Here is a 26,113-nt window from a genome sequence, read left to right as displayed (position 1 = left end):
ACAGTGTGTGGAAGAGAACTATTTGATCCCCTGCTGATTTTGTTACAAACATGTGAACATAACATTTTGTTTATAGTAACGTAATCCAGAAAAAAATGAGTTTATAAATTTGTATTTGCATTTAACAACACATCTGGATTATAATCACAAGAGAGGGCACTTAAATTGATCATTGTATGTGCACAAAGCTTTAAAATATACTGTAACTACATTAATTGTTACTTTAATTGATTATTTTATTTATTATTTTTATCCAAATGTTCTAAACAAGGCTCCTACAGATTAGCACTGTTCTGGGCGGTAATAAATCAAACAGTGCTATGACAGCGTTGTGTTTCCATCATTGTGCTTTTCTCTGGTTTTTTTTAAATAAATAAATACAAATTGTTCCATAGGGAATACTAGTACAAAATATACAAGATATCAATTTCAACCATAATTTTAATATAATTAAGATGTACAAAGAGTGTTTCGATGTGAAATATCTGGAAAAGGCCACACACATTAGCACCACCAATAAAAGAGTAACTGTAACCAAATTATCGACCACGAGGGGACACTGTTACACAAGGATTGCCTGACATCGGCACAAACACCGAAGCCAAATTGTTAGGACAGGCTCAGGTGAAACCGAAACACTTACTCAGGGTCCGACACTAACAGAGAGACCATCAACAAGGCACATTTTCCATAAAAACGTGTCCACAATAAAAGCTTTCCACTCACCTCTTCTTGATAATTTAGGACTCACCCTCTGATGCTGAAGAGTCGTCATGTTGTTTGCACGCCGCCACAGGCTTTCAAAAGAGACAACGTCATCTTTGACCGGCACGCTTCACTTAAATATAGACGCGCCCACAATTTACGCTTGGACAGCTGGACCAATCAAAAGTGTCTCATGCGATGAATGTGGAAGTTGAGGGCGTGGCTGATTTGTCTACTTTGACACGCAGGCTTCATTCAAATATAGCCTCGCCTACAATATACTCGCGCTTGAAAACTGAACCAATCAGCAGTCTCAATTTGGATGCATGCGAAAACTGGGGGCGTGACTCAGAGCTCAGCGAAAGTTAATAGTTTGAAGACGATGGCTGCCAACGGCTAACTGTTTTATCCCAACTTCACATGTATCTATTAGAATATGTGTTAGAATACATCTAAATACAATCATCAAGTTTTTTTTTCTTGACAGAGTGTTATTTCTAACCGTTCTCCGAACAAACTCAACAGAGATGCTAGTCGCTATTTTACATGCCAAGCCTCGCCTCGTTGACCTTCTCGTCGATTCGATTGGTCCGCTCGATGTGATGGACATTTTGTCCAATCACCTTACAGGATTATCTTCTTGCGTTCCCAAATGGCGTAAAATATAAGAATAATTTGACACGTGAAAACACATGCTTTTTTGTTGTTTATTACGTCTTTTAAACACTAATAAACTCTTCTAAATTGTAACACCTGCAGACGACGATCTCCCCTCCGTTAAAAACAGCATAAGAGCATGACAAGTTTCACAGCACGGCCTTTCCATCATTCCACAGCATGAACCTGTTTTCTTCACTCACAAAACAGTGGGGGGAATAAAGAAATAGAAAGCAGCACAAAAGCACCAAAGTTAACATGGTTCATTTGTTTGGAATACTAGTCCCAAGAGACGTCCAATGTCTTTTTCTTTTTTAAGCAGATTTTGTTCTGTACAGCTGCGAGGACGTGCTCATGTGGCCTTGGCCGGTGCAAAGACACAAAAGATAGGCTCTTATATGCAAATGCAGAGCAGGGAGATTTTTGCACTTGTTGTATCTGAATATCAAGTAAAAGACATTTACGTGTGTGTGTGGCTACGCGGTTGTTGGACATGAAATACAGACACCAGAAGACAAAAAAACGTCTCCTCTTGATACTTGAGGTGCTCATGAATGAGTCAGGCTGTTTTTAAAGTGTACATGTAGGCATTCACGTAAATTAGAACTGTTTGCTATGTAAGGACACTTGAAACTACACACAATATCTGCTAATGGCCATTTTATGCATGGGGAGTTTAAAAAAAAAGGAAACGCTCATCACATGCAACGCTTTACACAAATGGCCAAAACAAATCAACTTTGGTTGACAGGAAAGCTGCGAAGGCACATTCAAACGTAATCTCCCAAATCCTCCACTGCTTTAGTCACATGACGTCATAGAGAACTCCAACAACACGTAAGTGATGGAACACAAATGGTTTTGCGCCAACAAATGCAAAAAGCAGACAAGCAGGGAAATGTGTTTGTTGGATGAAGACCTTTTTTGTCCTGTTGGTTCATCCTGGAATGTGAGCACGGAGCCGTAATCGCCATAAATCTGCACGGGAAAGGGGAGCGGACTCGGCTTTTGCCAGTCATCGCTCATCTCGACACACACCTGGGAAACACGGGGAGCGCAGAGGCTTACTCCCTACCCCGCCCCAAGGAACACGAGCAGCAAAATTCCAGATGCTCTACGCGGGAATCCATTCTCCTCCCTCCGTGACTGATGGGCTGCTTTTCCTATTAACTCCCCCTCCCTCTGACTCCTCCTCTCTTGTGCTGCGGCTGGAAAAATCATGAGAAATTGCCACCGCCATCATCATCATCATCATCATCATCATCATCATCATCATCATCATCAAACATCTCAGGATGCACAAACCTGACAGACACGTAAGCTCTCACATCCACGACCCCCGAGTGACCTTTCCTGCAACGATGCTAATTCAAGCGCGGTGACATCATCTTTTGGACTGCCCTCAATTTCCCCTCAGCAGAGATGACGAGTGTTTTCAGCCCCCCCAACTTCCCCGAGAGAAAATGTCCTCTTTTGCGACGCCACACGTTCTTCTCATGACCTCCTAATAACGCTACGCTGGATGACGGCCTGTTTGCGTGCAGAGTGAGAGGTCACGTCTGTGGCGTGGCTGTCTTTGTAACATTCATGTGGCGACTTTTGTTGCGAAGCCTGGAGAAAACAACCGGGACCAAAACCCCCCCACAACATGCAGAACATGACAGGCCAGCTCCACAAGTAACACAATCAATAAATATATTTTGGTCGCTTAATTTGTACTCGCCGTTAGCAGATGTTGCGGATTAGCTTGTCCACACGCACATGCGCACAAGCTCACACACACGCACACACAGGAAAGAATTGCTCAAAAAAAAAAAAAAAGCAAAGTCCAGGTGGAGGGGCTGCGTCTCAGACTCTGTTAAAAGTAAAAAAGAAGAAAAGCAAAGGTCACATTTGAAAAAGAAAGTGTTAAAAAAATGATATATTTTTGGACAAACTAAATGTGACTTGTAATGAGCTATGGTGGAGGTGGAAATACATGAAGAGAACATCTGGATCACATCATAAATAAGTGGCCAAGAGGTCCATAGTCCGCTCTCAGGAGTCTGCACTCTTTTTTTTTTCGTCATCTCCCAAAACTCCCACCAAGTTCTTCCTTCGTTTTCCCGTCCTCCTCTTGGAATGCTCCATCAGACGTAAAGAAGTCCTGATGATGTGTGGAGTCTCTAGGCTTGATGCTCCAATGTTAGTGTATTTGTGTGTGTGTGTGTGTGTGTGTGTGTGTGTGTGTGGGGGACAGGGGCGGGATCAGGAGGCGGACAGGGCCTTGATCAGGTAGAGTTTGTCACCCTGCTCGCTGGTGAAGATGGGCGCCTTTTTGTAGTGTTCCACAAGCTCCTCCATGGAGTTGAACTTGCGCTGTCCGATGCAGTAAAGGTTGTCCTTCAGCTGCACCTTGAAATGCTTGTTCTTGCTCTGCGCCTTCAGAGAGATGGAGAAGTCGTTTGGCTGCAGAGGGGAAAAAAAGAGCAAACAATCAGCGTCCGGCAGCGACGCTCGGAATGCAAAGACGGGCTTGGTGACTCACCGACGACTCGCTGTCTCGAATGAGGAAGTCTCCCTCGGCGCCTCGCTGGTTGAGCGCCACCTCGGCCTGGTGGCGCGTCACCTTGCCGTAGTACCACTCCTTCCCTGCGAAGCGTCCGCTGCCCGAAGGCGAGATGTAGTCGCAGTCGGGTGTGGGCGGTCCCGCCGTGCTTTTGTGGGCAGCGGAGTCCAGCACCGTCACGTAGTTCTTGGGCACCAGGCCGAGCTGGCCGTCCGCTTTGCGACACTTCCACCACTCGGGGTCGTTCTCCGGCTTCTCCACCACCTCCATCACCTCGCCCTTGTCAAAGTTCAGCTCCTCGTCGTTGTCCGAGCTGAAGGGGTAGAGCGCCTGCACTGTGTGCAGCACCCTGCTCCCGTTGGCCGTGCTGTTCACCACTGCCGCCAGCTTCTCCGTGAGCGATCTGGATGGGTCCCCAGGACCGCCCGGCCCCCCGCCGCCTGCGGTCCCGTCCACGTCCTCTGTCACGTAGTTGGACGGGAACCAGCCGGAGCATCCGTTGTAGCTGCCGCGCCACCAGCCGTCACTGCACTTCTCCATCACCACCACCCGCGTGCCCTTCACCAGCGACAGCTCGTCCTCACGCTCTGCCGTGTAGCTGAACTTGACCAGGGCGGGCAGGTTGAGGTCGTACAGGCGCTCGCCGTTGTCCGCGTACATGTCGGCATCGGCGTTGGAGGCGGTGTCCCTCATTCCTCCCTTCCTGCTCTTCACCTTCCCGATTCCTGAAGACAGCCAGCGATCACAAATGCTAAGGATCAATGAAGTGATTAGACCTGAACAACAACAACCTGAAGAGGGAGCACCACTCCACAGAGCAGCTCAAGTACAGTACAGCCCCGCTATTCTCATACTGGCATGGTCTCAAGGTCAACTTACCTGGGGGCCGCTGGAGGTAGCGTTTGAGTGAGGCTGGGCTGCATCCACTATTCAAGCGAGGAACTATTTATATGCCGCAAGGCATGCTGGGAGCCGGGCTTCCCTAAAGAGTTCCGTGTTTGTTGTTTATTATTATCCCCCATAGTAGTAGTTGTTGCCCTGCGTGCATTTACGTAACCGTTAAGTGCTGTGCTGTCATTTTTCTAGTTTTGTACCTTGATAGCAATTCGTTTTCTGCCTCGTGACCCAACCACGCCCCACCCACTGCCACATAACTTGCCCAGGGTGCGTGGGCAAGCGGTAGTTTGAGACCCCTGCTCTAAACCCTAGAATACAATCATTCAACCCATTTTAAATTGAGTTTGACACATAAAAGCAATTCCAGGCGTACAGTATTAGACATACAAGGCATCGTGTCTTACCTGTCAACCATCCCGTTTGCATCAGCAAACTACGGTACTAGTTTGCCCTCTCATTCTAACAGTTTCTTGTATTTTAGCTTTCACTCAAAAAAACGTTTAAAAACTCTCCGGTTCTGCATGAGTAGCACTCGGGCAATGTTGGGAAAGACACCCTGTAGCCGGTGAAGTCAGGCCCTCCAAACAAAAGAAGCACGGTGGTAAAGTACAGTTGCTGGTGCTGGCGTTAATTTTTTAGAATTGGCCATATTTTCCTTCTTTTTCCAGAACTTCCACTTTGGATTGGAGTTTCCACTACAGGGACCATTAGCTAGCTAGCTTTAGTTGTCCGCCTACCTCTGGCTCACAAACTCCAAATGTGACTTTTTTGGCCAATGTAGTTTGAATAGCGCCCTGCTATCATAAACCTGCACTCTGCTAATATTCTTTTATATAAGCAGGACAGATTTACAGCAGAAAGGTATTTCAATTGTCATTTTATTGTTAACTATGTCAGCCAAAAAAGACATTATTAAACATTTAACTTCCCACATATTGGTATTATTCTAAAAACAGGCATCACATTCAATTCTGATTTGTGTCAAATAGTACAACATTTCTTTCAAACAATTAAAGGCAAAAAAAAGTGGGCTTGGTTGGCCGTGCCAACAACGTGCCCCTTATTTATTTTCACAGAAGTTGGCAACCTCACCAGTTCGTTTGCCACTTTGATTGGATTCTTATTGAATATTTTTTGTTGCTCCACACTTCAGTCCACCAGTGACAGTAATGCACACATGAGCTAGTTTGCCAACTGACATGGACTCCTCAAGAGAAAGAAAGGAGACAAACACCAAAGAAGAAGGAAAGCGGGCGGGTGGCACTGGTGTTCTAATGTATGTGATGCCACCCATGAGGCCTTGAGGAAGCTTGGGACACCACCAGGGTGGATATAGAAGACACTTGTCATTTACTGTTTCAGTAGTCATCAGTAATCAGCCATCAGTGGAAATGAGAGGAAATGTGAATATTTACTTTGCAAGTCGGTTTCGGTGTGCGCCCCTCAATTTTCTGCTTGCGCTCCTAAAGTGTTCAGTTAGGGGCCACTGTGCTCCTCGCAAAAAAAATATAGTCTGGAAACCTGCACTATTCATTTACAATTTAAAGCAGAAAAAGGTTTGTCAACAAACACCCCAGACAGCAGTCACAAGAATTAGGTTTCTTGCCAAATTATGTGGTCTAAGTAGAACACACACACACACACACACACACACACACACAACATTCTTAGGGCTTAGAGCTGGGAAGGAAAAAGGCAATTCTGCTGTTATTGAAGAAAAAAGGTTTTAAATCCAGTGGAAAACATGGGAGGGAAAGTACACAGAATGAATGACCAAGTGTTGTTGCTAATAGCGGTGCACTGATCACCTCGGCCGCCTGAGGCCAAAGCAGCTGGACGTCCAATCACTGCACTCTTGTTCCTGCAACAACCCTCGCAAGCAGCCCACACGGGCGGGAATTTGACTTGAAAGACTATCAGATCCACGTAGGAACAGGACTGGTCTTTGCTTTGTGGCCTAAATGATGAGATGCATCTCGCAGGGGGGCGGGGCCCTGTGGCAGCTTCTCAGGATAATGCCTCTCCTGTAGTCAGTGCTGCCTTCTTCTACACCTTCAGAACAGCAACAACTCAGAATTTCAGCCCAAAAGTTGAAAAGATGAGAAATAATACAGAACCGGAACAAAGGTAAATTGATGTGTTGATGTGTGTAGACTATGACGTCAAACACTACAGTACCTTTACAGTATTTGATGATTGTTATGATGGTGCAGGTCTGACCAGTGAACTGTCACCAATAAAGTCAACCTCCTGGAGCTGATTTCTGTGGTGTTCTGGAGAGTCTACTGTAATCCAAAAGGGGGGGATTATGGGCCCGTTTAGCCCTCTGGCGGAGGTTGCAGAAGGCAAGCCGCTTTGGCAGGCCTGTCATCTCAACCTTACTGGACAAGAATTTCCACTTGGCAGCATGGCGGGCTCGCAGATGATGCGGGTCACGCTTTGCTCCCACTTTCCATGAGACCAGAGAGCACTTCCAGGACTCCCACCCTGGTCTGCAACATAGCTGTGTGGTGAAAACGAGCGAGGCAAGAGTCCACCGCTCCAGCAGCTCTTGGACTGAGATGACTTCATGACTCTGACTTCACGCTATCAGTGACTGGTGATGTATTGCACAGGCACCCTTGTTCTGATTACGTTAGCAAGACTGTCGCTTGCATAATGAAAAGTCAGCTGGTTGAAATTAAACAGCGAGGCAGGGTGTAGTTTCCAGGACAGTGTTTATTTTCTAAAAGGGAGAATGTGTCACGAGGCCAGATTGAACCACAGAAGAACATTAATTGTTCCCGACTCAAGCAGCAGAGACAAATTTGACGGTAGCGAGCGAGAGGCATACGTCAGATTGCTTCCAGGTAGAGGCTGTTATTAGTGACGCCGCTGCTAAGTACAGACTCCAGACGCACTCTGACATCTGCATGTGGGGGTCAGCTTTACTCACGCCTCACTGAAACTATACCAAGTCTTCCTTCTGACAAGCGATGAAAGACGGAGAACCACAAGATCACATGTGGTGCAAGAAAATGGAAACATGCTGGTGCAGGTGTGAGCACAAGGAAGTGTCTTCCTCACAGCTGGGACTGTCCTAGTTTTGCGCTAAACAAGCTTTTGGGCTCAGCGCTGCATCAATAAAGCATCTTTTGGCGCTGGCTGCCAAACGTGACGATGTGGAGCTTATGTTTTGATCTAGCTGGCCAGGTTCCCGATGCGATCTCCCTGTCAGGGATTCATTCCTGCTTCCTGCTGCATTTGGATGAAGGCTTTGCATTGAAAACAGAACACTGCCTGAGGCCACTGCATTTGACTAGATGTTCCATCTGGGTCAGGCTGATAACGGGAAGTTGGGATTTGAATGTACTGTGCAGCTACAGGTTGCTGACACTGGGACAAGACTGGGAATGCGGTTATTGACATCAATCGATTCAGTCTAGTCCAACAACAAAGCAGTCTCTTAGCTAACAAAGAGTGATGTAAAAGATACAGTAAATATGGCGTCTTGCATGAACTTTACAAGAGAGCGCACCCCCTGAAAGCCACAAAGCGTGACACCTCCTGAATCGGTGTACTGGAAACTTCTACTGCTACGTGATGTGCTTTTTACTGTGCGCTTCCTGAGGGGGCGATGCGGGGAAAGGAAGCAGTGTTGTGTCAATGACAAAGATGTCATACATTAACGAGCAGCTAAAAAACAAAAAAGCCTGGCTGACTGTTTACAGATGAGGTGTGCGCGGCACGGCAAGGCGAACATGCTTTGCAAAGGGGGGGGGGCCGCACACACTGGTTTTGTTTTTTAACTCTGGCCTGCCTTCGCTGACTGCTTGTCCATTGTCTGCCCCGGGCCCTCTCGACCCTCAGCTTCCCTTCATTCCAGGGCTCTTCCTCTGCCGACGACAACACCCCGCGTCAGGCTGTCTGACAGAGGCTGAACATCCCCGGCCTTGGACACAATGTAACGTACTCCCACTAACTCAACACTGCTGCTTTGCAAGGCATGAGTTAGGAGATAATGATGAGTCCTCACGCCTAGGTGTCACTGTTTATATGTAGATGCTCTGATGCGCATTAAGTATGTTATGGAGTTAGTCAGCGTATTCTTCAGGGGGTTGTTTGATGCCTTTAAAAAAAAAAAAAGAAAAAAAGAAAAAGGAGCTGGAGCTACAAACACGGCTGGCTGACGGCTGTGCAGGAAATGCCCAAAACCTCCTTCAACCTCAGCGCCCCAGCGACACATCAAAGTAGGCCGCCATCAGGCTGCGTGATGGAGACGTGAGAGGCGCACACAACTCCAGTTGGCTTCTGTTCTGTTCTGACAGCACTGGATGGCATCATGCATACTCTGAGGATGACACTACGCTACACCACACATTCTAATGTTTTTGGAGTGTGTTACCTCAGGTCTGTTGACCCACTTTTTTATTTATTTATTTATTTTTAAAACACACCCATACAGAACATACAACACCTGACATCGGAATTTTATCATATCAAGACTCAAGTGTGCTGTTAACCACAAAACAATGTATACCAGGGTAATAGCACTTCCTGGGAACCTAGGACCATTTCTACTAACCAAGAGTTGACGGGTAATCTTAACCGAGCACATATCTGTCAGTGTTTGCGGTACCTTCAAGAAATAGAACACCCACAAAAATGTCCAACAGTACTTTGGAAAAGACAGCACAGGTGATAATTATCAGCTCTTCATACATCCCATCCTGGCGTTTCCAACAAAGGGTGAAGAGCGACTGCACGGCTGCCCAAGGCGGCTGTCAGCCACTTCAAAGTGGTGCAGCGTGCTGTTGCAGGCCCATCGCAGCTACTTGACCATTATATATGCTGTGCATACATACATTATTCATCCTTCAGGTTCAAGAACAAGTTGAATGGCCATCCCTAGCATGGCACTAATCTTGTCAATCACAGCACATCATTGGTGGTGCATGCTAGTATAGTATCAGGTATGTTTGCACAGTGCTTGTACAACTCCCGCCCTTGCCATAGGCAGTACAAGTAACTGTCATTTACAGCATATACTGTACATCATATGTTTCAACAACGTAACATTAGTTTTGGGTCAACCCACAGACTTGGTCCGCCTTCCAGCTCCATTTCCTGTGTGTGCAAGTGCGACGCTATTAGAGGAGAAGTTTGGTTATCCTCACTCTTCCGCTCAAACACTTACGGCACAGAACATGGTTGTCATCTGACATCTACATGTAGTAAAGTCCTTACTTGGTACTGCCTCTACTGTGTACTGAAAACAATGCAATAATTCCAACCAGTTGACAACAATGTGACCCACCTCCAACACGACCTTGCTTTGGCTTCTCTGTACAGTGTTCCACATGCATTCATTTATTCCTGGCGGCTGACACAGAAGTATTTGGCGCCGTCTTTAATTTCTTTTGTGTATATTTGGTGCTACATGCTCATGTGCATTCACAATCAAATTATACAAAGTGCAAAGACACAGAACGACAGTCTTACGATGCCAACCAAAAATTAAACAGCACAACACGTAACAGGCAAGCTAACACACAACAATAAACTACCCTTCTATGTGGGTAACAACTACAAAGCGCTAAAAATACCCCACATAACTTTAACTGTCATTTACAAAGTGCCCGCAAGGCATGCTGGGTACTCCAGCAGCAACTCCTGACCGCGAGCAGATAGTGAGATATTACACGTACAATGGCCTGCACATTATCTTTAAAATTGGGTGTGTTATAAAGGTGTTCAGAAGCTAAACCAACAGCCGGAAGTTCAAAAACATCAGAAAATGATTCTTATGGCACAAACAACAAGCTGAGTTTTACCCATCCACACACAAACAGGTTTGCGTCATGGCCAGTTATGCAAATTCGACGATGGCATCATCAACACCAACCCTGCAACCCACCGCCACAGATGGGGAACACTGTACAATTACTTGACAAATAATGAAGAGAAGTGTGATGTTGACGCCAGGAAAAGGATGAACATAACAGTAAGAAGCAGCAGCAGCAGGAGCAGGATCGTCCAAAACAAGACAGAGCCCTGCACAATGATTCAACTTCCTTCCGACTTCGCACTTCCTCTCTGGCCAGCTCTCCTCCAATGCGAGGCTAGAAATATGGCTCAAATTAGAGTTTCCGCTGGCCGGGGGACGCTGAGAAACAGGAAAACACAGGGAGGGGAGGACTTCTCTCATTTGTCAAAAAAAACAAAAAACGCTCATCTCGCTGCTCCTCGACACAACAAGGGGAGCACATAAAGTGTGGGACAGGCAGACAGGAGGTACCACTCAGCAGTTACAAGATGGAGATGACAGAAAGAGTGTGCGTCAGTGTGTCAGCAAGGCTGTAAAAGATCAACAGGCTGCCAATGACATTCCTCTGATAAGTTAGCGAGGTGCAGGAGATGGGTGCCATCAATCCACTTACACCCCTTCCCTCTTTCCAACAATGGGTACACTGTTCTACATGAGCACCCTGCGCCCCTTCAACTATAGCTCATGACCAGTGGGTGGTGTGTGTGAGGGGGGACCCCTCCCAGAATGAGCAAGCTCGCCCTAAGGCTAGCATAAAAAAACACAGCGTCTTGAGATAGTCCTAAAAAAAAGTGGCGCGAGGGTCTTCAAAAACAACAATGGAGTCTGCTGAGTTGCAGACCGAGAAAGGGGGAAAAAAAACGGGGAGTAGGATTGTGGCGTGAATATATACTTAAAAGCACGAGAGACAGAAGGATTGCTGAGGCAATTACAGGCTAGAGCTGAGCAGCAGGCTTTTCAAGAGCATAGACACCCTCTCCCCCCTCTCTGCCAACACAACATATTAGATTCTAAACGGACACACTTGGCCTACATGAAGCTTCCACGGCTTTTCAGCCAAAAGACAAACAAACTGCAATAAAGAAACGCACATAAAACATCAGCCAACACTCTGGAAACCTTGGGAGACAACAACACACACAAAAAAAAGAGTGAAGGTAAGAACTTACGAAAGAAATGTTTGAATAGGTTAGCCATGTCCATTTTTGGCTGGCCGCCTCTCCCTCACGGTATCTGTCCGGCCCTGCTCTCTTCCCACTGCAGCTGTGGAGTTATTCCATGTGAACACCCAGAGAGCTGGGCTGGGACCGCCCCCTCCACGCCCATGTGACCACTAGGAGCCAATGACAGCAGGGGATGGGGTGCGGGGGGGTGGCCTCCAGCTTTGGAAGGCGCAGCACAGAGGCCTCATGAAGATGGGAAGGAGGAGGAAGAGGGGGTGCTGCTCAGCTCGGCAAAGAAAATCAGATGTAAAGACCGAAGATGTAAGGAAAGCAAAGTGCTATTTTCAGTGGCGGATGGATAGAATTAGAGCTTTGCTTTTGGGGGGAGTGGGGTGGGGGTGGGGTGTTGCGGCGTTACAACATGGTGAGTCAAGACCAGCCTGCATGTCACATGACTGCAGTTGTTTGCAGAGAGAAGTTTACAACAAACCCTGGAAACATGAATCCTCTCCACAGTCACACATACACACGGCCAAGCACGGCGTACCGTGACACGTTCTTCCAAACAATGACACCAACACACGCCCAAAACACGTATTTTGTTTTTTTCACAACCATTTTCACCCACTCATGCACACACAAAGATGTGGTGATGACCCACAATTTAAAAGTTCCCGAATCTACTAATAGATCATAGCGGTTGATGTGAGGGTGGTGTATTTACCAGCTCTCTATGACTGTAATTATATTTTTATTTCCAGCTCATGTTTCACATTAGTCCATGTTTACTAGATGCAAAGCCTGACCCTGTCCGTGTGTGTGTCTGTGTGTGTATATGCACAGTGTTTTCTACCACAAATAAATTTGGACTACCACAAATAGAGATGGTGCTACCTGTTTACCCTTGCCCCCCAAAATAACCCCACAACGGCCACAAATAGATAGCAGTCCTGTGGGACACACTGGTGTGTGTGTCGCCCATGCAGCTGCTCACCTGAGGTTATTTGATAGACGGATGCCGTAACAGGTGTAAAGTCACTGGGAGGCTTGTGTTACATGCTACGCATTACAGGCAAACGTCTTGCCTGACCCGCTTGAAGTGCAGCAGTAAAACAATCACATGCTTGTAAATGAAAAGGTCAGTGGAAAGGCCACCATTTCAAAAGCAAATCATTACAACTGTAGCAAGTTTTACTATCATTTCGGGAGTGTTTCCATGTCGTCAGGATTACCTTGCCCTTTAGATAAAACAGTAAACAGTACTGTCACATGACAAGACTGCCTCACTGGGGGGGGGCTGACATCCATTCTACTTTACAAAGAGGCTGACGTCTAAGTTGATAGAAGAAAAAAAAAACATGTCATATTCTGGTCCTGTATGATCCTGTTGAGTGTGCACTCGCTGCTCGCTGAGAAGGGTGATCCTTGTAGGGCCTGTGATTCCCCTATCCACGCAATCGCTGAATTGTCCAATAAAAAAAAAAAAGTAACAGATTTTATCGGGCCCTATACTTGCTTTCATGTTAGAGTCGCTTCATTTTTGTGGCGTGTATGACGTGTGTTAAGAAGCAGAGTTACAGTTACATTATGGTGTGTTTGGACGAGGGTGACGACGTTGCGACAAATCTATTTGTGGTGGTCCAAATGATGGCCTGGCAGTATGGAACACAATGGCCTTGTTACTCCTGTGGAGGGTGGGGATAGACACACAGGTGTCTGATATGGGGGTATGATGTCACATATGGCAGCACATCCTGCTGAGGAAACACCGGACTGGATTCACCTTACCTGAACAGTACCATGGCGTGGCAAACTTTACTGTACTCTTTCAGGAGGTCCTGCTCTAATGTAAAATAGTACCTGAACCAGACGCTACAATGTAGACAAACTGGGGCAAAAATCAGATTAAGTTTCTATAGCACACATCAAGAGACAGGTCTTTACCTAGCGTGTCCTTGAGGTTCTTGACAATGGAAGCTTTCCTGGCGCTGTTCTTCCTCTCCACATAGTTGGACGGCACAAAGCCCGTTTTGTTGGTGGCGTTTCGAACCCTCCACCAGGACTTGGAGTCGTCCAGGAGCCAGAGGCGCTCGTTTTTCTTGATGTCCAGCTCCTGGTCCTGCTGGGCCATGTAGTCAAACTTGGCGATGACAATCACCTCTTCCGTCATCTTGCACAACGGGAACTGAAGGAAAGAAAGAGAATGGTCTGATGTTAGCTCATATTGTACAAGTTTCAAGTGAAGAACACAAACTCCTACGTGTGTTCTTTCATAAAGGTCAATGAGGTCCTGTTTTGGAATCACTAAGGAATAGCCTATAGTGGCAATCACTAAAGTTTGGCAGCACGGTCACATTTAAATGAGGAACTTGAGAAGCAATAAATGAGTGATGCTTTAGGAGGCGTCTATGTCACAACAGAAGTTTCCCAGCATGCAAGCAATATTAAAAACAAGAAGAAAAACAGTCAGTGACAAAGTCTTGCCCTCGTTAATGTTAGGTTTCTGGAGCTACACTGATTGCTTTTGTTCCAAAGAAATGTATGCTGGATAGACATGTCATGTTTTATTCATTCATGGAAGGCTTCCAACTAGACCTCATTTAGACTACAGATGTGAGGAGTGCACTGACTGTAAATCTCTAGAAGATGATGCAGATGCAAATGCAGCATCATGACAGTGAGAAGCTGTGACCAAAATAGCTGTACCTGCACTGCATCAAAGCTGGCGACTTCAAGCGCCCTGACACGTCACTGCTGGCCTAAAAATAAGAATAAAAAAGACATAAGAGATTTATATATGTAAATTCCACATAAGAACTTGGATAATCCATCAGGGTAGTCAGAGGGTTAAATACCATGGTGTGATATGTCGATATTTGGTCACACCCCTACATCAGACTACCACAAAAACAGGAACATCTGTCCAAATACAGCTCAGAAGAGCAGAATGCTGAATAAACGCCAGCTATTACGTCCAAGGTTAGCCTTTTCAGACATCATTTCCCCCTACAAATCGTGCTGCTATTGTTTGCGGTCTTCAACACAAAGAGCTGCGAGACATACTGTATGTAAGAAAACTTCAAGATTCCCAAGACATGTATTTCCTCTCAGACAAGATCCAACAATTGTCCATTGTGATGAGTACCAAATATGAACTTTGAGGGCTAAATGGCAAGACGAAGACGTGAGGAAAAGCTCTTGAAGCCAGCAGTGTGGCTCCATCACTTCAAACTGCGGGGGACCATTTCAAACAATGTCTTAGTGAGTCAGGCCTGGCTCGGTGAGGCAGGGAAGAGGTTGCTGGTCATAAGAACAGCAACACTCCCCCCGGCGTCCTGGAAGTGTGTCACTACCATCTTGTAAAAACAAAGAGCAGCATTCAACCGCTGATCTTATGACAAATTCAGCCATCAGCGCTGCTACGCTATGCTAATGTGAGGACCCTTGTTAGCACGGACGAGAGCGAGGAAGCACTGAAATGATCGTCTAGCTCAGGAGTGTCCAAACTTTTTTCTAGCGAGGACCACAGAGCAAAAAATGAAAGCATGCAACTTTACCACTTTGATAAGAAGTTATACCGAATATATTTTACGAAAAAACTGGACTTTGTGATATACTGTAGGTGAAAAAGCCCATTGTAAGTATCAGTGTTGCTCTTTTCTCTTTTGTTCCCCCTTTGCTGCTTTTTTTCCATTTTCCAAATATTTCAACTTTCTTCTTAAATAATCTTCATACATTTACTTTCCATAATTGTAAGATTTTTCCTCATGATGTTACGTTATTCTTGTGAAATTACGACTGTTAGATTACATACAACTTTTTTGACTTTGTTCTTGTAAAATTACAGCAGATTTTTCCATCCATTTTTGCCGTTTTAGTTTTTTTTTGTTACATTACATAATACAGTACGACTTTTTTCTCTTAATATTTTGACTCATAAAATTACAGCTTTTTCCCATTTCTGTTGTTAAGTTTTCCAGCGATTTCAAATTTCTTCTTGTCAATTTTCTTCTTATTATGACTTCCCATATTCCCATATACACAGCCCATATTCCCATATACACAGCCCATATTCCCATATACACAGCACATATTCCCATATATGATTTTTTTAGATTCTTGAATATTTCAACTTTATACTAGTAATATGACATTTTTGCTCATATTACGTTATTCTTGTAAAATTACAAACTTTTTTCTGTTAATATTTTGACTTTATTCTGCTGACGTTTCACTTTTTGCTGTGTTTTTTTAGTTTTCTTGTTAAGTTGTATTTTTAGACTGCACCAGGGGCCAATAAAAACAGCCGCGGGCTGCACTTTGGACACCGCTGGTCTCGCTGCACCGACGTCACGGGACACTTTTGTGTTCTAGCTTTCACCTCCCGAGTGGAGAAGACACTGACCTCATCGATCAACAGCTCTTCTGCTTTTCTTTTGAGGCCGTGGCGCTGGGTCTAGGTTTCAACTGCAGCTGGCACTCGGACTGGCCCAGAACTTGATCCTTGACAAACACAAGGACCACAGGGAGATAAAGTATTTTTCAGTGCGATTAGCTACAAGCGCTAATGCTAATAAATAATAGCCTTCCTTTACATGTTCAGGAAGTGATGCTGTTGAGATATTTATCATTTGAGAAACAACACGGATAGTCTAGAAAGTACAATCTGAACACTGAATAACACAGAACTTTCTAAACTGCTCAAACTTTTGTGTGCGTCATTCAACCACGTCAAGCGTACTTCTCCTTCTGCATAAGATAAGCATCCACGTAACAAAATGGTCTTTCCCTAAGTTCCACTTCCAGTTGGCATCTCCATCTCGCTTCTTTTTAGCCACAGAGCGCTAACTCCACATTAATTCAGCAGTGACTTGCAGTCGTGCAGATGCGAGGGAGGATCAAACCCCCCCCAGCGACAGATGCTGCAAGCTAATCGCTCGGCTGCAGACTGAGCCACGGCCGCTCGCCTCTGCAAAGCCCTAAAACGCCAGGTCAGACGGGTCAAACTGCTCCGAGGGTGTCAAATCCAGTCCATTTGCCACCAACTCGAAACCAACAGCACGCCAACCCCCCCGTAGGGTTTTTCTTCTTCTTTTGTTTTTTTTGTATTATTTTTTTAATCGTCTCAGCTGGAATATGTTTTATTGTTGCCTTCATTGGTTGCTTGCTCCTCGGTTTTCCCCTCTCCAAATCAAAGAAGATGATATGGCGTGAAATGAGGTCAACTTAATGTGCAATACCACCCCCCTTTGGATGACTTCCTGCACACAAACTTGTAAAAGAGAGAAAAGGCTGCAGTGTGGGCTTGTATTTAATTGGGGAGGCATGCAGGATGCAGGGGAGGATTTTCCAGGTATGAAGGGCAACAGTCCTTACTTGGACGCCTTACCTAGTCGCAGAGGAAATGATGTAGCAAAACACAGTGGTCTAAGGCAAATAGCCTTGGACCTTTGTGATGAATACGTAATTACATAGGTATGCTGGAAATAACTCCAGTAGAAAGATGGAAAGCAAAAGCAGGATTTGAAAGCCTGTTCTGTGGTCAAGGTCCACATGGGCGGCCTGGACCACAGTGGACGGTGGACAGGTGGTCAAGTGTGGGGGCAACAGTTGAGTGCGACTCTCATTCCCCACTTGCAATCTACAGTAGAATCTGCTGACAGGCAAAACCTGTGCCATTTTTCTCTGAAAGGAACAAAATACACTCAAAGGCAACACCTCTGCTGAGGTCATCCAAAGAATGTTGAATCACTTGCAACTTTACACAACAATAATAATAAATACTCTGACAGAGGCCAACTGATCTGGGGTGGGGATAGCAGCTGCGGGCCAGAGACTGGTCAACCATCAAGATGATCAGTAATCCACTCATGCTCGAAACATGCTTGCTGTCAGCAGTGTGACACTAAAAGTGTTACCATCGCAGTACGTGCCAAATACCGGGGCAACCTTTGCAGAGTATGTCATGTGGTTACGGAGGAGGGATGATGCCATCGTCTAATTTTCATGATGCAAAACTCCGGCCAGAGAGGAGACATTTTCCAATTTTCAAGTCAAGTTTTTTCAGTGTTTGTGAGTGGATGGGTAAAACAGAACAAAATGTGACATTATCTCATGTTTTCAACCCTTATTTAACATCAGAACATGAAGTTATTGACAGACAGGTGTTGCGAGGCGCATGCATGCAGCTTATCAAAAGAAACATCCATGATGTTGCTGGGCTCTGTATCAGTGTTGGCTAATTTTAAGGATAATATATATGTAATATGCTAGGAGAGTTGGCCCTGCACTACCCAGCATAGCTTGCGGGCATGTTGTAAATTAAGTAAGATGGTTGTTCTGTTTGATGACGAAGCTATCGCTTGCAAATTGGAGAGCACGTTCCTAAAGCAAGAACTAGTGCCTTGGACTATGCAGAGTCACGATGCCATCTGCTGGACTGAGTTGGAATGACAAGCCATTCAGAGAGTCCTATTGCAATAACGTGATTGTCAGCATCAGTGAGCAGATGGAGCCAAAAAAATTAAAATTAAAAAAGATAGCGCCAAATCCTTCTCTGAATGTCCACATTTGATTGCTACAAATAAATGAATGTATGGGAACCCCATAATTCATGGTTGTCAGCAATTCTTGAGACAAAAAACAAGTGGTAATGTAGACACTGTACACACTGTGGGAACGTCAAAAAAGTCATGTGTTAAAAAAGATGCACACTGGACCCACGCAGGTTATGTCACCATGATACAAACATGACCACATCCGGCAAACCCACAGCTGCAGAAACAACCCGGCTGTGTCTCTGCAGGGGGAAAATGATTGTTAAAGAGCAATCCCAGTGCCCTCAATGTGGTCGTGCATTGCATAGCGATACTGTAAAGGCATGTGAAGATGTAGCAGTGTTGGGTTTCACTAAATGGCTGTGAGTGTCTTAAAATGGGATTAGTAAAAGTGATGTCAGAGTACAGCTAAAATGGGACGGCTATAGATCTGTTGCATCTTTGCTGGGGGGGGGGGGGGGGGGGGGGGACTGCGTTTGGCCAGCTTGCTGCAGCACTGACACAGCAACAGCATGAGCTCACAGACAGTAACCTAATCCCTGTGACAGCCTGCTAAAATCACAGGGCTCTTGCCTGCTGGAATGTGCTCCGTGTGCTCACTGGCTCGCCCCCCGCCCCCCCGACGGGCACTGCAACACTTCCTCCAACTTACACCCAATCCCACATTTCAGCCACAAGGCCGGTCTCATGAAGGCGCGATTATGCTCTTTTCACATGGAACCACGGCAACTAATGCCCACGGGACGGTATCTCATCCCGCCTGTCCTAGATTCTCCCAAAACAAAAGAGCGGCATCGCAGCAAAGGGTCATGGGAGACTTGGCAGGCCAGCTGTGAGACAGGAAGCGTGGACACAAGGGTGAGCGGATGATGGGAAAGTGATGCATTCTGACACCAGTTCACTGCACTTCACTTCAGCTTTGCATTTATTTGTGGGATGGAGTTCAAATCAAGTTTTACACCAGCACTGGGATTAAACTGTTACTTTCCACATGTTCAAAAAAAAAGTAATGAGCTAAGATGCTGCACTCATGAAAACCATTGGGGGAAAAAAAAGTGACAGAAGAAAGTTCATTAGTATTTCTGCACATACTTTTGTTGCTTTTTGTGGGGCATCTCACAGCATCCATAAAAATGACATACACACGTGCCATGGACAATTACGCACCAACTGTTTTCCCCTCTCCCCTGCAACTTACTGCCACAGATAGATTGGAATCCTGTGGCAAACAGTGGGCCAATACCTCATAACCTGTTCAAGAATGGGCACACTCAAACTTGGCTTACAATTTGTTCGTGTTTATGTTAAAAGTTTTGGAATTTTGACCATCTTCCATAATCCTCATGTGAAACACATGTCTTTCTCTTTTCTGTGCATTCAAAAGATATAAAAACAGCTAAAAGGAGGCAGCTAGGAATGCATGTAATGGGACACACCTACCCCGTCTATAAAGCCTTCTGAAAAAACATCTGAAATGCGCCAACAAGGCTCCATTTCCATAATGTGAGCTGCATATGAACCACATTGTTATTGTTATTAACATTGTTACGCCCAAGAAGTACGTTACTGGCATAGTAACACCTCGCCACACCACACCGGCAGGGTACTAGCCGGCTAGCGACTAGCTTCACCACACTCACTCGCTCACAATGCCTCAGGCCACGAGCCAAAGCTAACGCTACATACTGGAGCTGCCGCCACTGCTGCTGTGTTTTGGTTTTTGACATCTAGGAAGTAGTACTAGCGTTCCTTTCTATGTGCAATCAATGCACCCACCAAGGATGTTAAAGCTTAAAATGCTAATGCTTAAAATGACTAAATACTGTAAGTATTCCATGTTATCATGAATGTACTTGTTACTACCTGTTCACAGCATGGATGGAAAAATCATAAAACCCCGTTGGAGGTTTTTGGAGGTGTTTTAATAGCGGTCTTTCTAGGTGGAATAGGTGTGTCCCATTAGGTGCATTAATTATCTATTTGAGCTGTTTTTATATCTTTAGAACGCACAGAAAAGAGAAAGACATGTACGTTCATGTCTTGCATGTCTGTCATGCACTGTGGGTTGTAAGAAGGAGAGGTTCCGCAGGTCCTTCATACCGACCGCTGTCAGGCTCTACAACACCTGCACCACCTGAACCATGTTGTAGTCACTATGTATTCTTTACTTGCGTATCTTGCTTGCTGCTGTAACAAGTGATTTTCCACGCTGTGGGATAAATAAAGTACAAATACAATACAATACAATGTCTCGCATACGGACTGTGAATGATGGTCAAAATTCCCCCCCAAAAAAGTGCACTTTTGCATTAAAATGTCGGTGACAACTTTGTTAAAAACAAGTATGCTTTGCATAAACAACCACTAGGATATTTATACTAATACACAAATTACAAAATGGACAAATGAACCGTATGTACTAGCCTCCACTCCACATCTGTAAATCACCAATAAATCAACAATTACTACAGAAATGATATTACAGCAACATTTATACTTCTTCATTTTCACTTCCCCTTTTCATTATGACAGCAACGTGACCACTACGAACACACAAGAGAAAGATGTGACCGTGGTGACCACAGGCTAGACGGAACACACCACTGCAAGGAAATGCAGTACAGTATGAACTACATCAAGTATTTACTATACACTCATATCAGTTTTCATATTTTCAAACTTGCTCACATTGTTCATTGTTTTTTGTACAACATCGCAGATAACGAGCTGGTCTGTTTGTCGTGTCCTGCATGGTTCCATGAAAACAAACAGAACACCCTACGTGTTGCCGACTCACCGTCCGTGCATCAGGTTTCGACAGGTCAAATTTACGACTTTTTGAAAGGCCAGAATGAATGCAATTTAGGACACCAATTCACATTCAAAAATATACAAAACACATGAAGGAAAACTGGGAGACCCACACACTCTAGCTAGTTGAGCTTGACTGATTCTGATTGGGCCATAAGGGTACATTACTTCTCTTTTGTGCTTATGTTGTGGCATCCTCTAAAATTGAGAAAAAGCGAGCCTGAATTTCATGCATCCTAATAAAAGGAAAGTAACGTGAACACGAGGCTGTCGACCAGACACTCGGTTCAAAGGTGAGACGACGCACCAGATTGGGCATACGAGAACGAGACGAGACGAGATTGAACCATAAAAGAAAAGTACAATGCTACTTAGACATCCACATCCACCCCGTGTGTGACTTGAGCTGCTGGTGGTGGTTTGCAGCAAAACGGGGTTCAGGCTCCACCCAAGCAGCCAAGACGGCAAAGACAAAACAAGCCTTAAGATGACCTCATCCACTGCAGACGGGACGGAAGGGATCTCCCTCATGACTAATCAAAGTTTGCAAAGACACATTCGCTCGTGCAGAAACCTGCGACGTGTCTGGTAGCATTAGAGAAGCTGTAAATGATACCATACCTAATCTCGCCACACTACATAGTCACTACCTCAGCAGCCATTGTTGCAGACAAAACAGCAGATCATTTGTAAAAGCGCATGATAATAACAGACGGGGTTGTGCCAAAGAGGTGGAATGAATACGCCGGCTTCCTCTCCGCCTGGCCAACATCCTGGCAAATACGAGCCCTCGGGTGCTGTCACAATACCACTAAATAAGCCACTTGGGACGCGAATCTGCGAGAGGCGCGTGTTGGAACTTGTGGGTGAGGATCTCGAGGCATTCCAGGTTGCATGCTGATGGCAAAAAACAACAGAAAAAGTCATATCAACAAAATATAGTTGAGAATTGTGCAGTGTGGGCGGGCCTTTCAATAGCAAGGTATGGGAAGGATAAATAATACAACAACCACAGGTGCTGTTTTACTTGGCCAAATAGTCTCTTTTTTACACCAATCAATGTGAGAAGAAAGTATCAATTAGCCAATAAAAAAACATGAATGAGGAAGTGAAAAGTGGATGCTGCAAAAGACATCTTTCACCACATGACTGTCACATTATAAACTCAGCATTTCTTCAATGGGTCACCTTTTTGGACTCTAAAATGCTGTATATCTAAGTCATTGAAGACAATATTCATACAACTTTAAAAATAGGCAAATGCAGTCACAGAAAGACATGAATAACAACACAATTACAGGGATAAAGTCAAAATATTATAATATATGTCACAAACAAGACAGAGTCACCTATGAGTGTTTTTAGCTGAAGAGGGCCCCAGAGCAGCACCCACTGCTTGTTGAGAAGAGCAATACGTGCTTTCCACGCTAGATTTGAATCTAGAGGGGTCTGCATAAGCACTAATTAGAGCGACAAAGTAACACTGATCCCTCCTGCTACATCATCTTATTTTCTGGCCGACGAGGTGCGTACGAGGTGCTTTAAGAAGCAGAGTTACACTGCCATCTACCGCACGCAGCTGGAACGACAAGCTTCATTCGCAGGCGGTCCCGTTATAATGTGTTGATGAGTGAGGGCAAACGGATTTCTCATTTTTATACCAGCAGAGGGGAAGAGCACATGGCAATTAGCCAATATAAAAATAAAAGTGAAAGAAGGAAGTCAGAAAGTGGATGCCGTAAATCAGACTAAAGATTGTCACGTTATCAACTCCAGTAGTTCTCTTTTAGGCCTTTCACTGAACACCAACATTTCCTTAACCAAGGATATTTAAAGTGAAGTCATGGAATGACATGAATAATCCAAATTACAGGAATCAAGCCAAGATATTTTGAGAAAACTGACTTCCTTCTTGTAATTGGGAGACTTTTTCCGCATATTAAATGTTAGTTTTGAACGGGTTGCCCTAATACTACTTAGTAGGAGGTAAGGCACTATGCATCAAGTGTTGCCTTCATGCATGAAAGATCAGTCGAGCATATACTTAACACACGCAAGAGAAGAAAGAGGAAACAGTAGATCTTAAGCAGCAGCCCAGATTAAAGAGGAGATCAAACATAACGCATATGGCAGAAAAGGAAAAGTCATTTAATGTCTAAAGCCACTTAGTGGAGCAGCGCGTCTCCAGCTTCTCTTCTAACCGTGGAAACTTTGAGCCACATGAGCTTTTCTTTTTTTTTTTTTTACATATTTTGGCCTTCACGAATAAGCACAGTTGGCGTTTTGCTGTCGGCTGCAGGGACGCGTTGTGGCTGCTGGAGGCCCACAAGGAGCTTGAACAGAAGGAGCCTGTCGCGCCGTATCCGTGAGGGGAGACTGCTAAAATTCAAAACAGGCCTTCTGAGGACTGCTTGCCGCCGCAGTCAAAAGGGTCTCTATCTATGGCCGATCTCTAGCGGCAGTGTCAACACATGAAGATGAATCAAGCTTTCATGAGTCATCCAAGCGGATGAGAGAACGTGAGTGATGTCAGGTTGCTTGCTGGTCACAAAACACAAGATTCCAAATTAGAAGCCAAACCTGACTCATGTGTGTCGGCATATATTCATTTATTTGCGGAGGCACGACCGTCCTCTCTTTAATTCTGTCTGGACACACAGTATAATAATACATACATGCAGTATAATAATACATACATACTGCATGTGTCTTCATTATTATTTTATTTATGTCTTTTTATTTCATTTTTATTTAGATTTAAAAAGAAAAAAATACAAATACAAATATATACATTAAAAGGAAAAAACATTTATTGATACTACATTTAATAAGAGTTGAGCATTTTTCTCTTCCTTTAATTGAGCTACTGCGACCAAACAATTTCCCTTGTGGATCATTCAAGCCTGCGTAAGTCTAAGTCAAAATAAATATGTTTCAATATTTGTGTTTCCCATACATTCATTTATTTATGTGGCGGCCTGCCACAAACACATTGGGACGGCCACAAATAGATTTATCACTACCTGTTCACCTCGCTCATAAACACATGATCATCATGGGACTGTCTGTGTGGCTTGTCGTTCCAACTTCGGCCAGTAGATGGCATCGCAACTCTGCTTCATACCGCCCCTAATAGGCACAAACCACAGATAGATTGCAGCCCTGGGGGAAACACTGCACAATAAGCAAGTATGCGTATGATGGTGATCAACAGGCAGATACAATAACACAAACCTTCATACTGTGTGCACTGTTGCAAAGAAATCACCATGGTGGTTTTTGCAATATGTGCATTTAAAATAACTGCACCGTGTTTTAATCCTATTGACAAATTACGTGTAAAGCATCACAATTGCTTCCTATGCCAGATCCTTTGGGATAAATATGTAAAGTAGTTTATTTGTCGTCATGGTGTGTCGTGGATCATCACGACAATGTCTTGAATATGATGGCGCAACAAACGCACTACAACTCAATTAAAAACACACACATGTGTGTCGTTTAATGTTGAAAACGTATTCAACATACATAACTACACACATCCATAGCAAAGAAAAAAAGGTTATATATAAGTAATAAAAGTCAAGCAGGGCGTTGTAAGAAATTAGGAGATGCTCCTGAAGCAAATACAAGCACGTTAGTTAGATGGTTGAAGGACAATCGTATTAAAGATGGATAATATCGTCAAACTTCATATGACTTAACTATCAATAACCTGGTTGGGATTGTTGTTTTAAGGAGAGATTAAACCGCAAGGGTCTGCAGTAACTAGCAAGCTGGGCAGCAATATGTTAGCCATGTTGGCAGAGCACCAGCTGGTTTGTTAGCAGTCACCGTTAGCCTGCTAGCCGCCGTGTGATGTAAGGTTGCTGGTGAAAAGAGCTAGCATTGCATAGCCTAGCCTAGCCTCAGGCGTTCCATTGCGGCTATTTGCCGCCAGTGGCAGCACAGATTTAAGGCACGCCTTACCGTCTCCTTGCCGATGGATGGCCACCTTTTCTTATCCCCGTCGGTAAGCAGCACTGTGCCAATAACACCGCGGAGACTTCGCCGAGTGTCCGCGTTAAAAACGTTCCACGTCAAGGAGCTAAGCTAGTGCCCTGCTGGAAGTAGCATGTCTGTCCCAGCATGTCTTTGCTGTCCGCAGCATAGCTAAGCTAATGCTAGCAAGCTAACAGCCACACAAGTTGCTCAGAGTCACGTCCCGCCCACTCGTAAACCATTGGCTGGGGAGCTGCAGGGGTTCTTGTGATTGGACAAGTGGGTTGTCGGTCAAACACACGACAGCCGCTCATGTGTGAGCCTTTATACACAATATTAGATACACTTGCACCATCTAACGACATCCAACACCAATAATTTTGTATTTACAGAGGTAATTGCGCAGTTTGCGTTGGATCCGTTATGTGTCTATTTATTTGCAACCAAGAGTATGTTTGGCTTTCACAACGCCATGATGTCATGGATATCTGACTATTTTTGGTCAAATATAAAGTGGCATGCCACTCAGTTCCGGGTAATTACTGTGATTCACACCCTCAGTTTCTCCTGGTAAATGATGACTTTTGAAATAAAGGTGTGCATGGAGTAAAGAGCTGCAGCCTGGTTTTGGAAGGTTTTGCAGCCTGCTGCAGGATGCAATCTGTTTCCTGTTCAAACAGATGGACCTGCTCCACATGTACTCTCTACCCAAAACAATATCTCTATTTTAAAGTGAACAAACAACAACAAGAACTCAATTTATTCGCCCCCTTTCCAATTTATTCATTTTTTGATTTGTATGATAGACACTGAGTGGAGCAGCAAACATGCGACGTGACATAATGTTGATTCCAAATGAACACGAGATCATTTGTTATTGAATCTGGATATGGATATTTAAAAACACCATTATTTGATAAACAAACAGGGAATGCTGTGTTGCTGTGCGATTATTATTTCTCTCATTCATATACGTAAAAACATTCAT

At 44.7% G+C, this 26,113-nt stretch overlaps 1 protein-coding gene across 5 annotated transcripts; it reads right to left on the bottom strand.

Moving 5' to 3' along the window:
* Positions 1–36: 36 nt before the first annotated feature.
* On the bottom strand, positions 37–25,980 carry nck1b (NCK adaptor protein 1b). 5 transcript variants are annotated; one of them, XM_054764923.1, is made up of 6 exons: positions 25,114–25,980; positions 16,182–16,279; positions 14,483–14,535; positions 13,721–13,961; positions 3,890–4,635; positions 37–3,810 (listed from the first exon to the last, which is right to left on the bottom strand). In XM_054764923.1, the coding sequence occupies exons 4-6, from the start codon at positions 13,944–13,946 to the stop codon at positions 3,610–3,612; spliced, it is 1,173 nt and encodes a 390-aa protein (XP_054620898.1). In that variant the 5' UTR covers positions 13,947–13,961; positions 14,483–14,535; positions 16,182–16,279; positions 25,114–25,980; the 3' UTR covers positions 37–3,609. The 5 variants fall into 5 exon arrangements, with proteins under 5 accessions (XP_054620898.1, XP_054620899.1, XP_054620900.1 ...); XM_054764924.1 differs by lacking the exon at positions 14,483–14,535; XM_054764925.1 differs by lacking the exon at positions 16,182–16,279.
* Positions 25,981–26,113: the final 133 nt, after the last annotated feature.

The sequence above is a fragment of the Dunckerocampus dactyliophorus genome, chromosome 21 (genome assembly GCF_027744805.1).
Source record: "Dunckerocampus dactyliophorus isolate RoL2022-P2 chromosome 21, RoL_Ddac_1.1, whole genome shotgun sequence".
Lineage (NCBI taxonomy): Eukaryota > Metazoa > Chordata > Actinopteri > Syngnathiformes > Syngnathidae > Dunckerocampus > Dunckerocampus dactyliophorus.
Note: the sequence above shows the minus strand (reverse complement) of the source record. Positions and strands in the feature narration are given on the sequence as shown.

What these genes read in the sequence shown, in the direction of transcription:
- nck1b (XM_054764923.1), bottom strand. Translation starts at nt 13,946, where the DNA reads ATGACGGAAGAGGTGATTGTCATCGCCAAGTTTGACTACATGGCCCAG. An exon ending in GAACCTCAAGGACACGCTAG is followed by an intron (nt 4,636 to 13,720) that starts GTAAAGACCTGT and finishes GGCTGTCTTCAG; the next exon opens with GAATCGGGAAGGTGAAGAGC. An exon ending in TTCGAGACAGCGAGTCGTCG is followed by an intron (nt 3,811 to 3,889) that starts GTGAGTCACCAA and finishes TCCCCTCTGCAG; the next exon opens with CCAAACGACTTCTCCATCTC.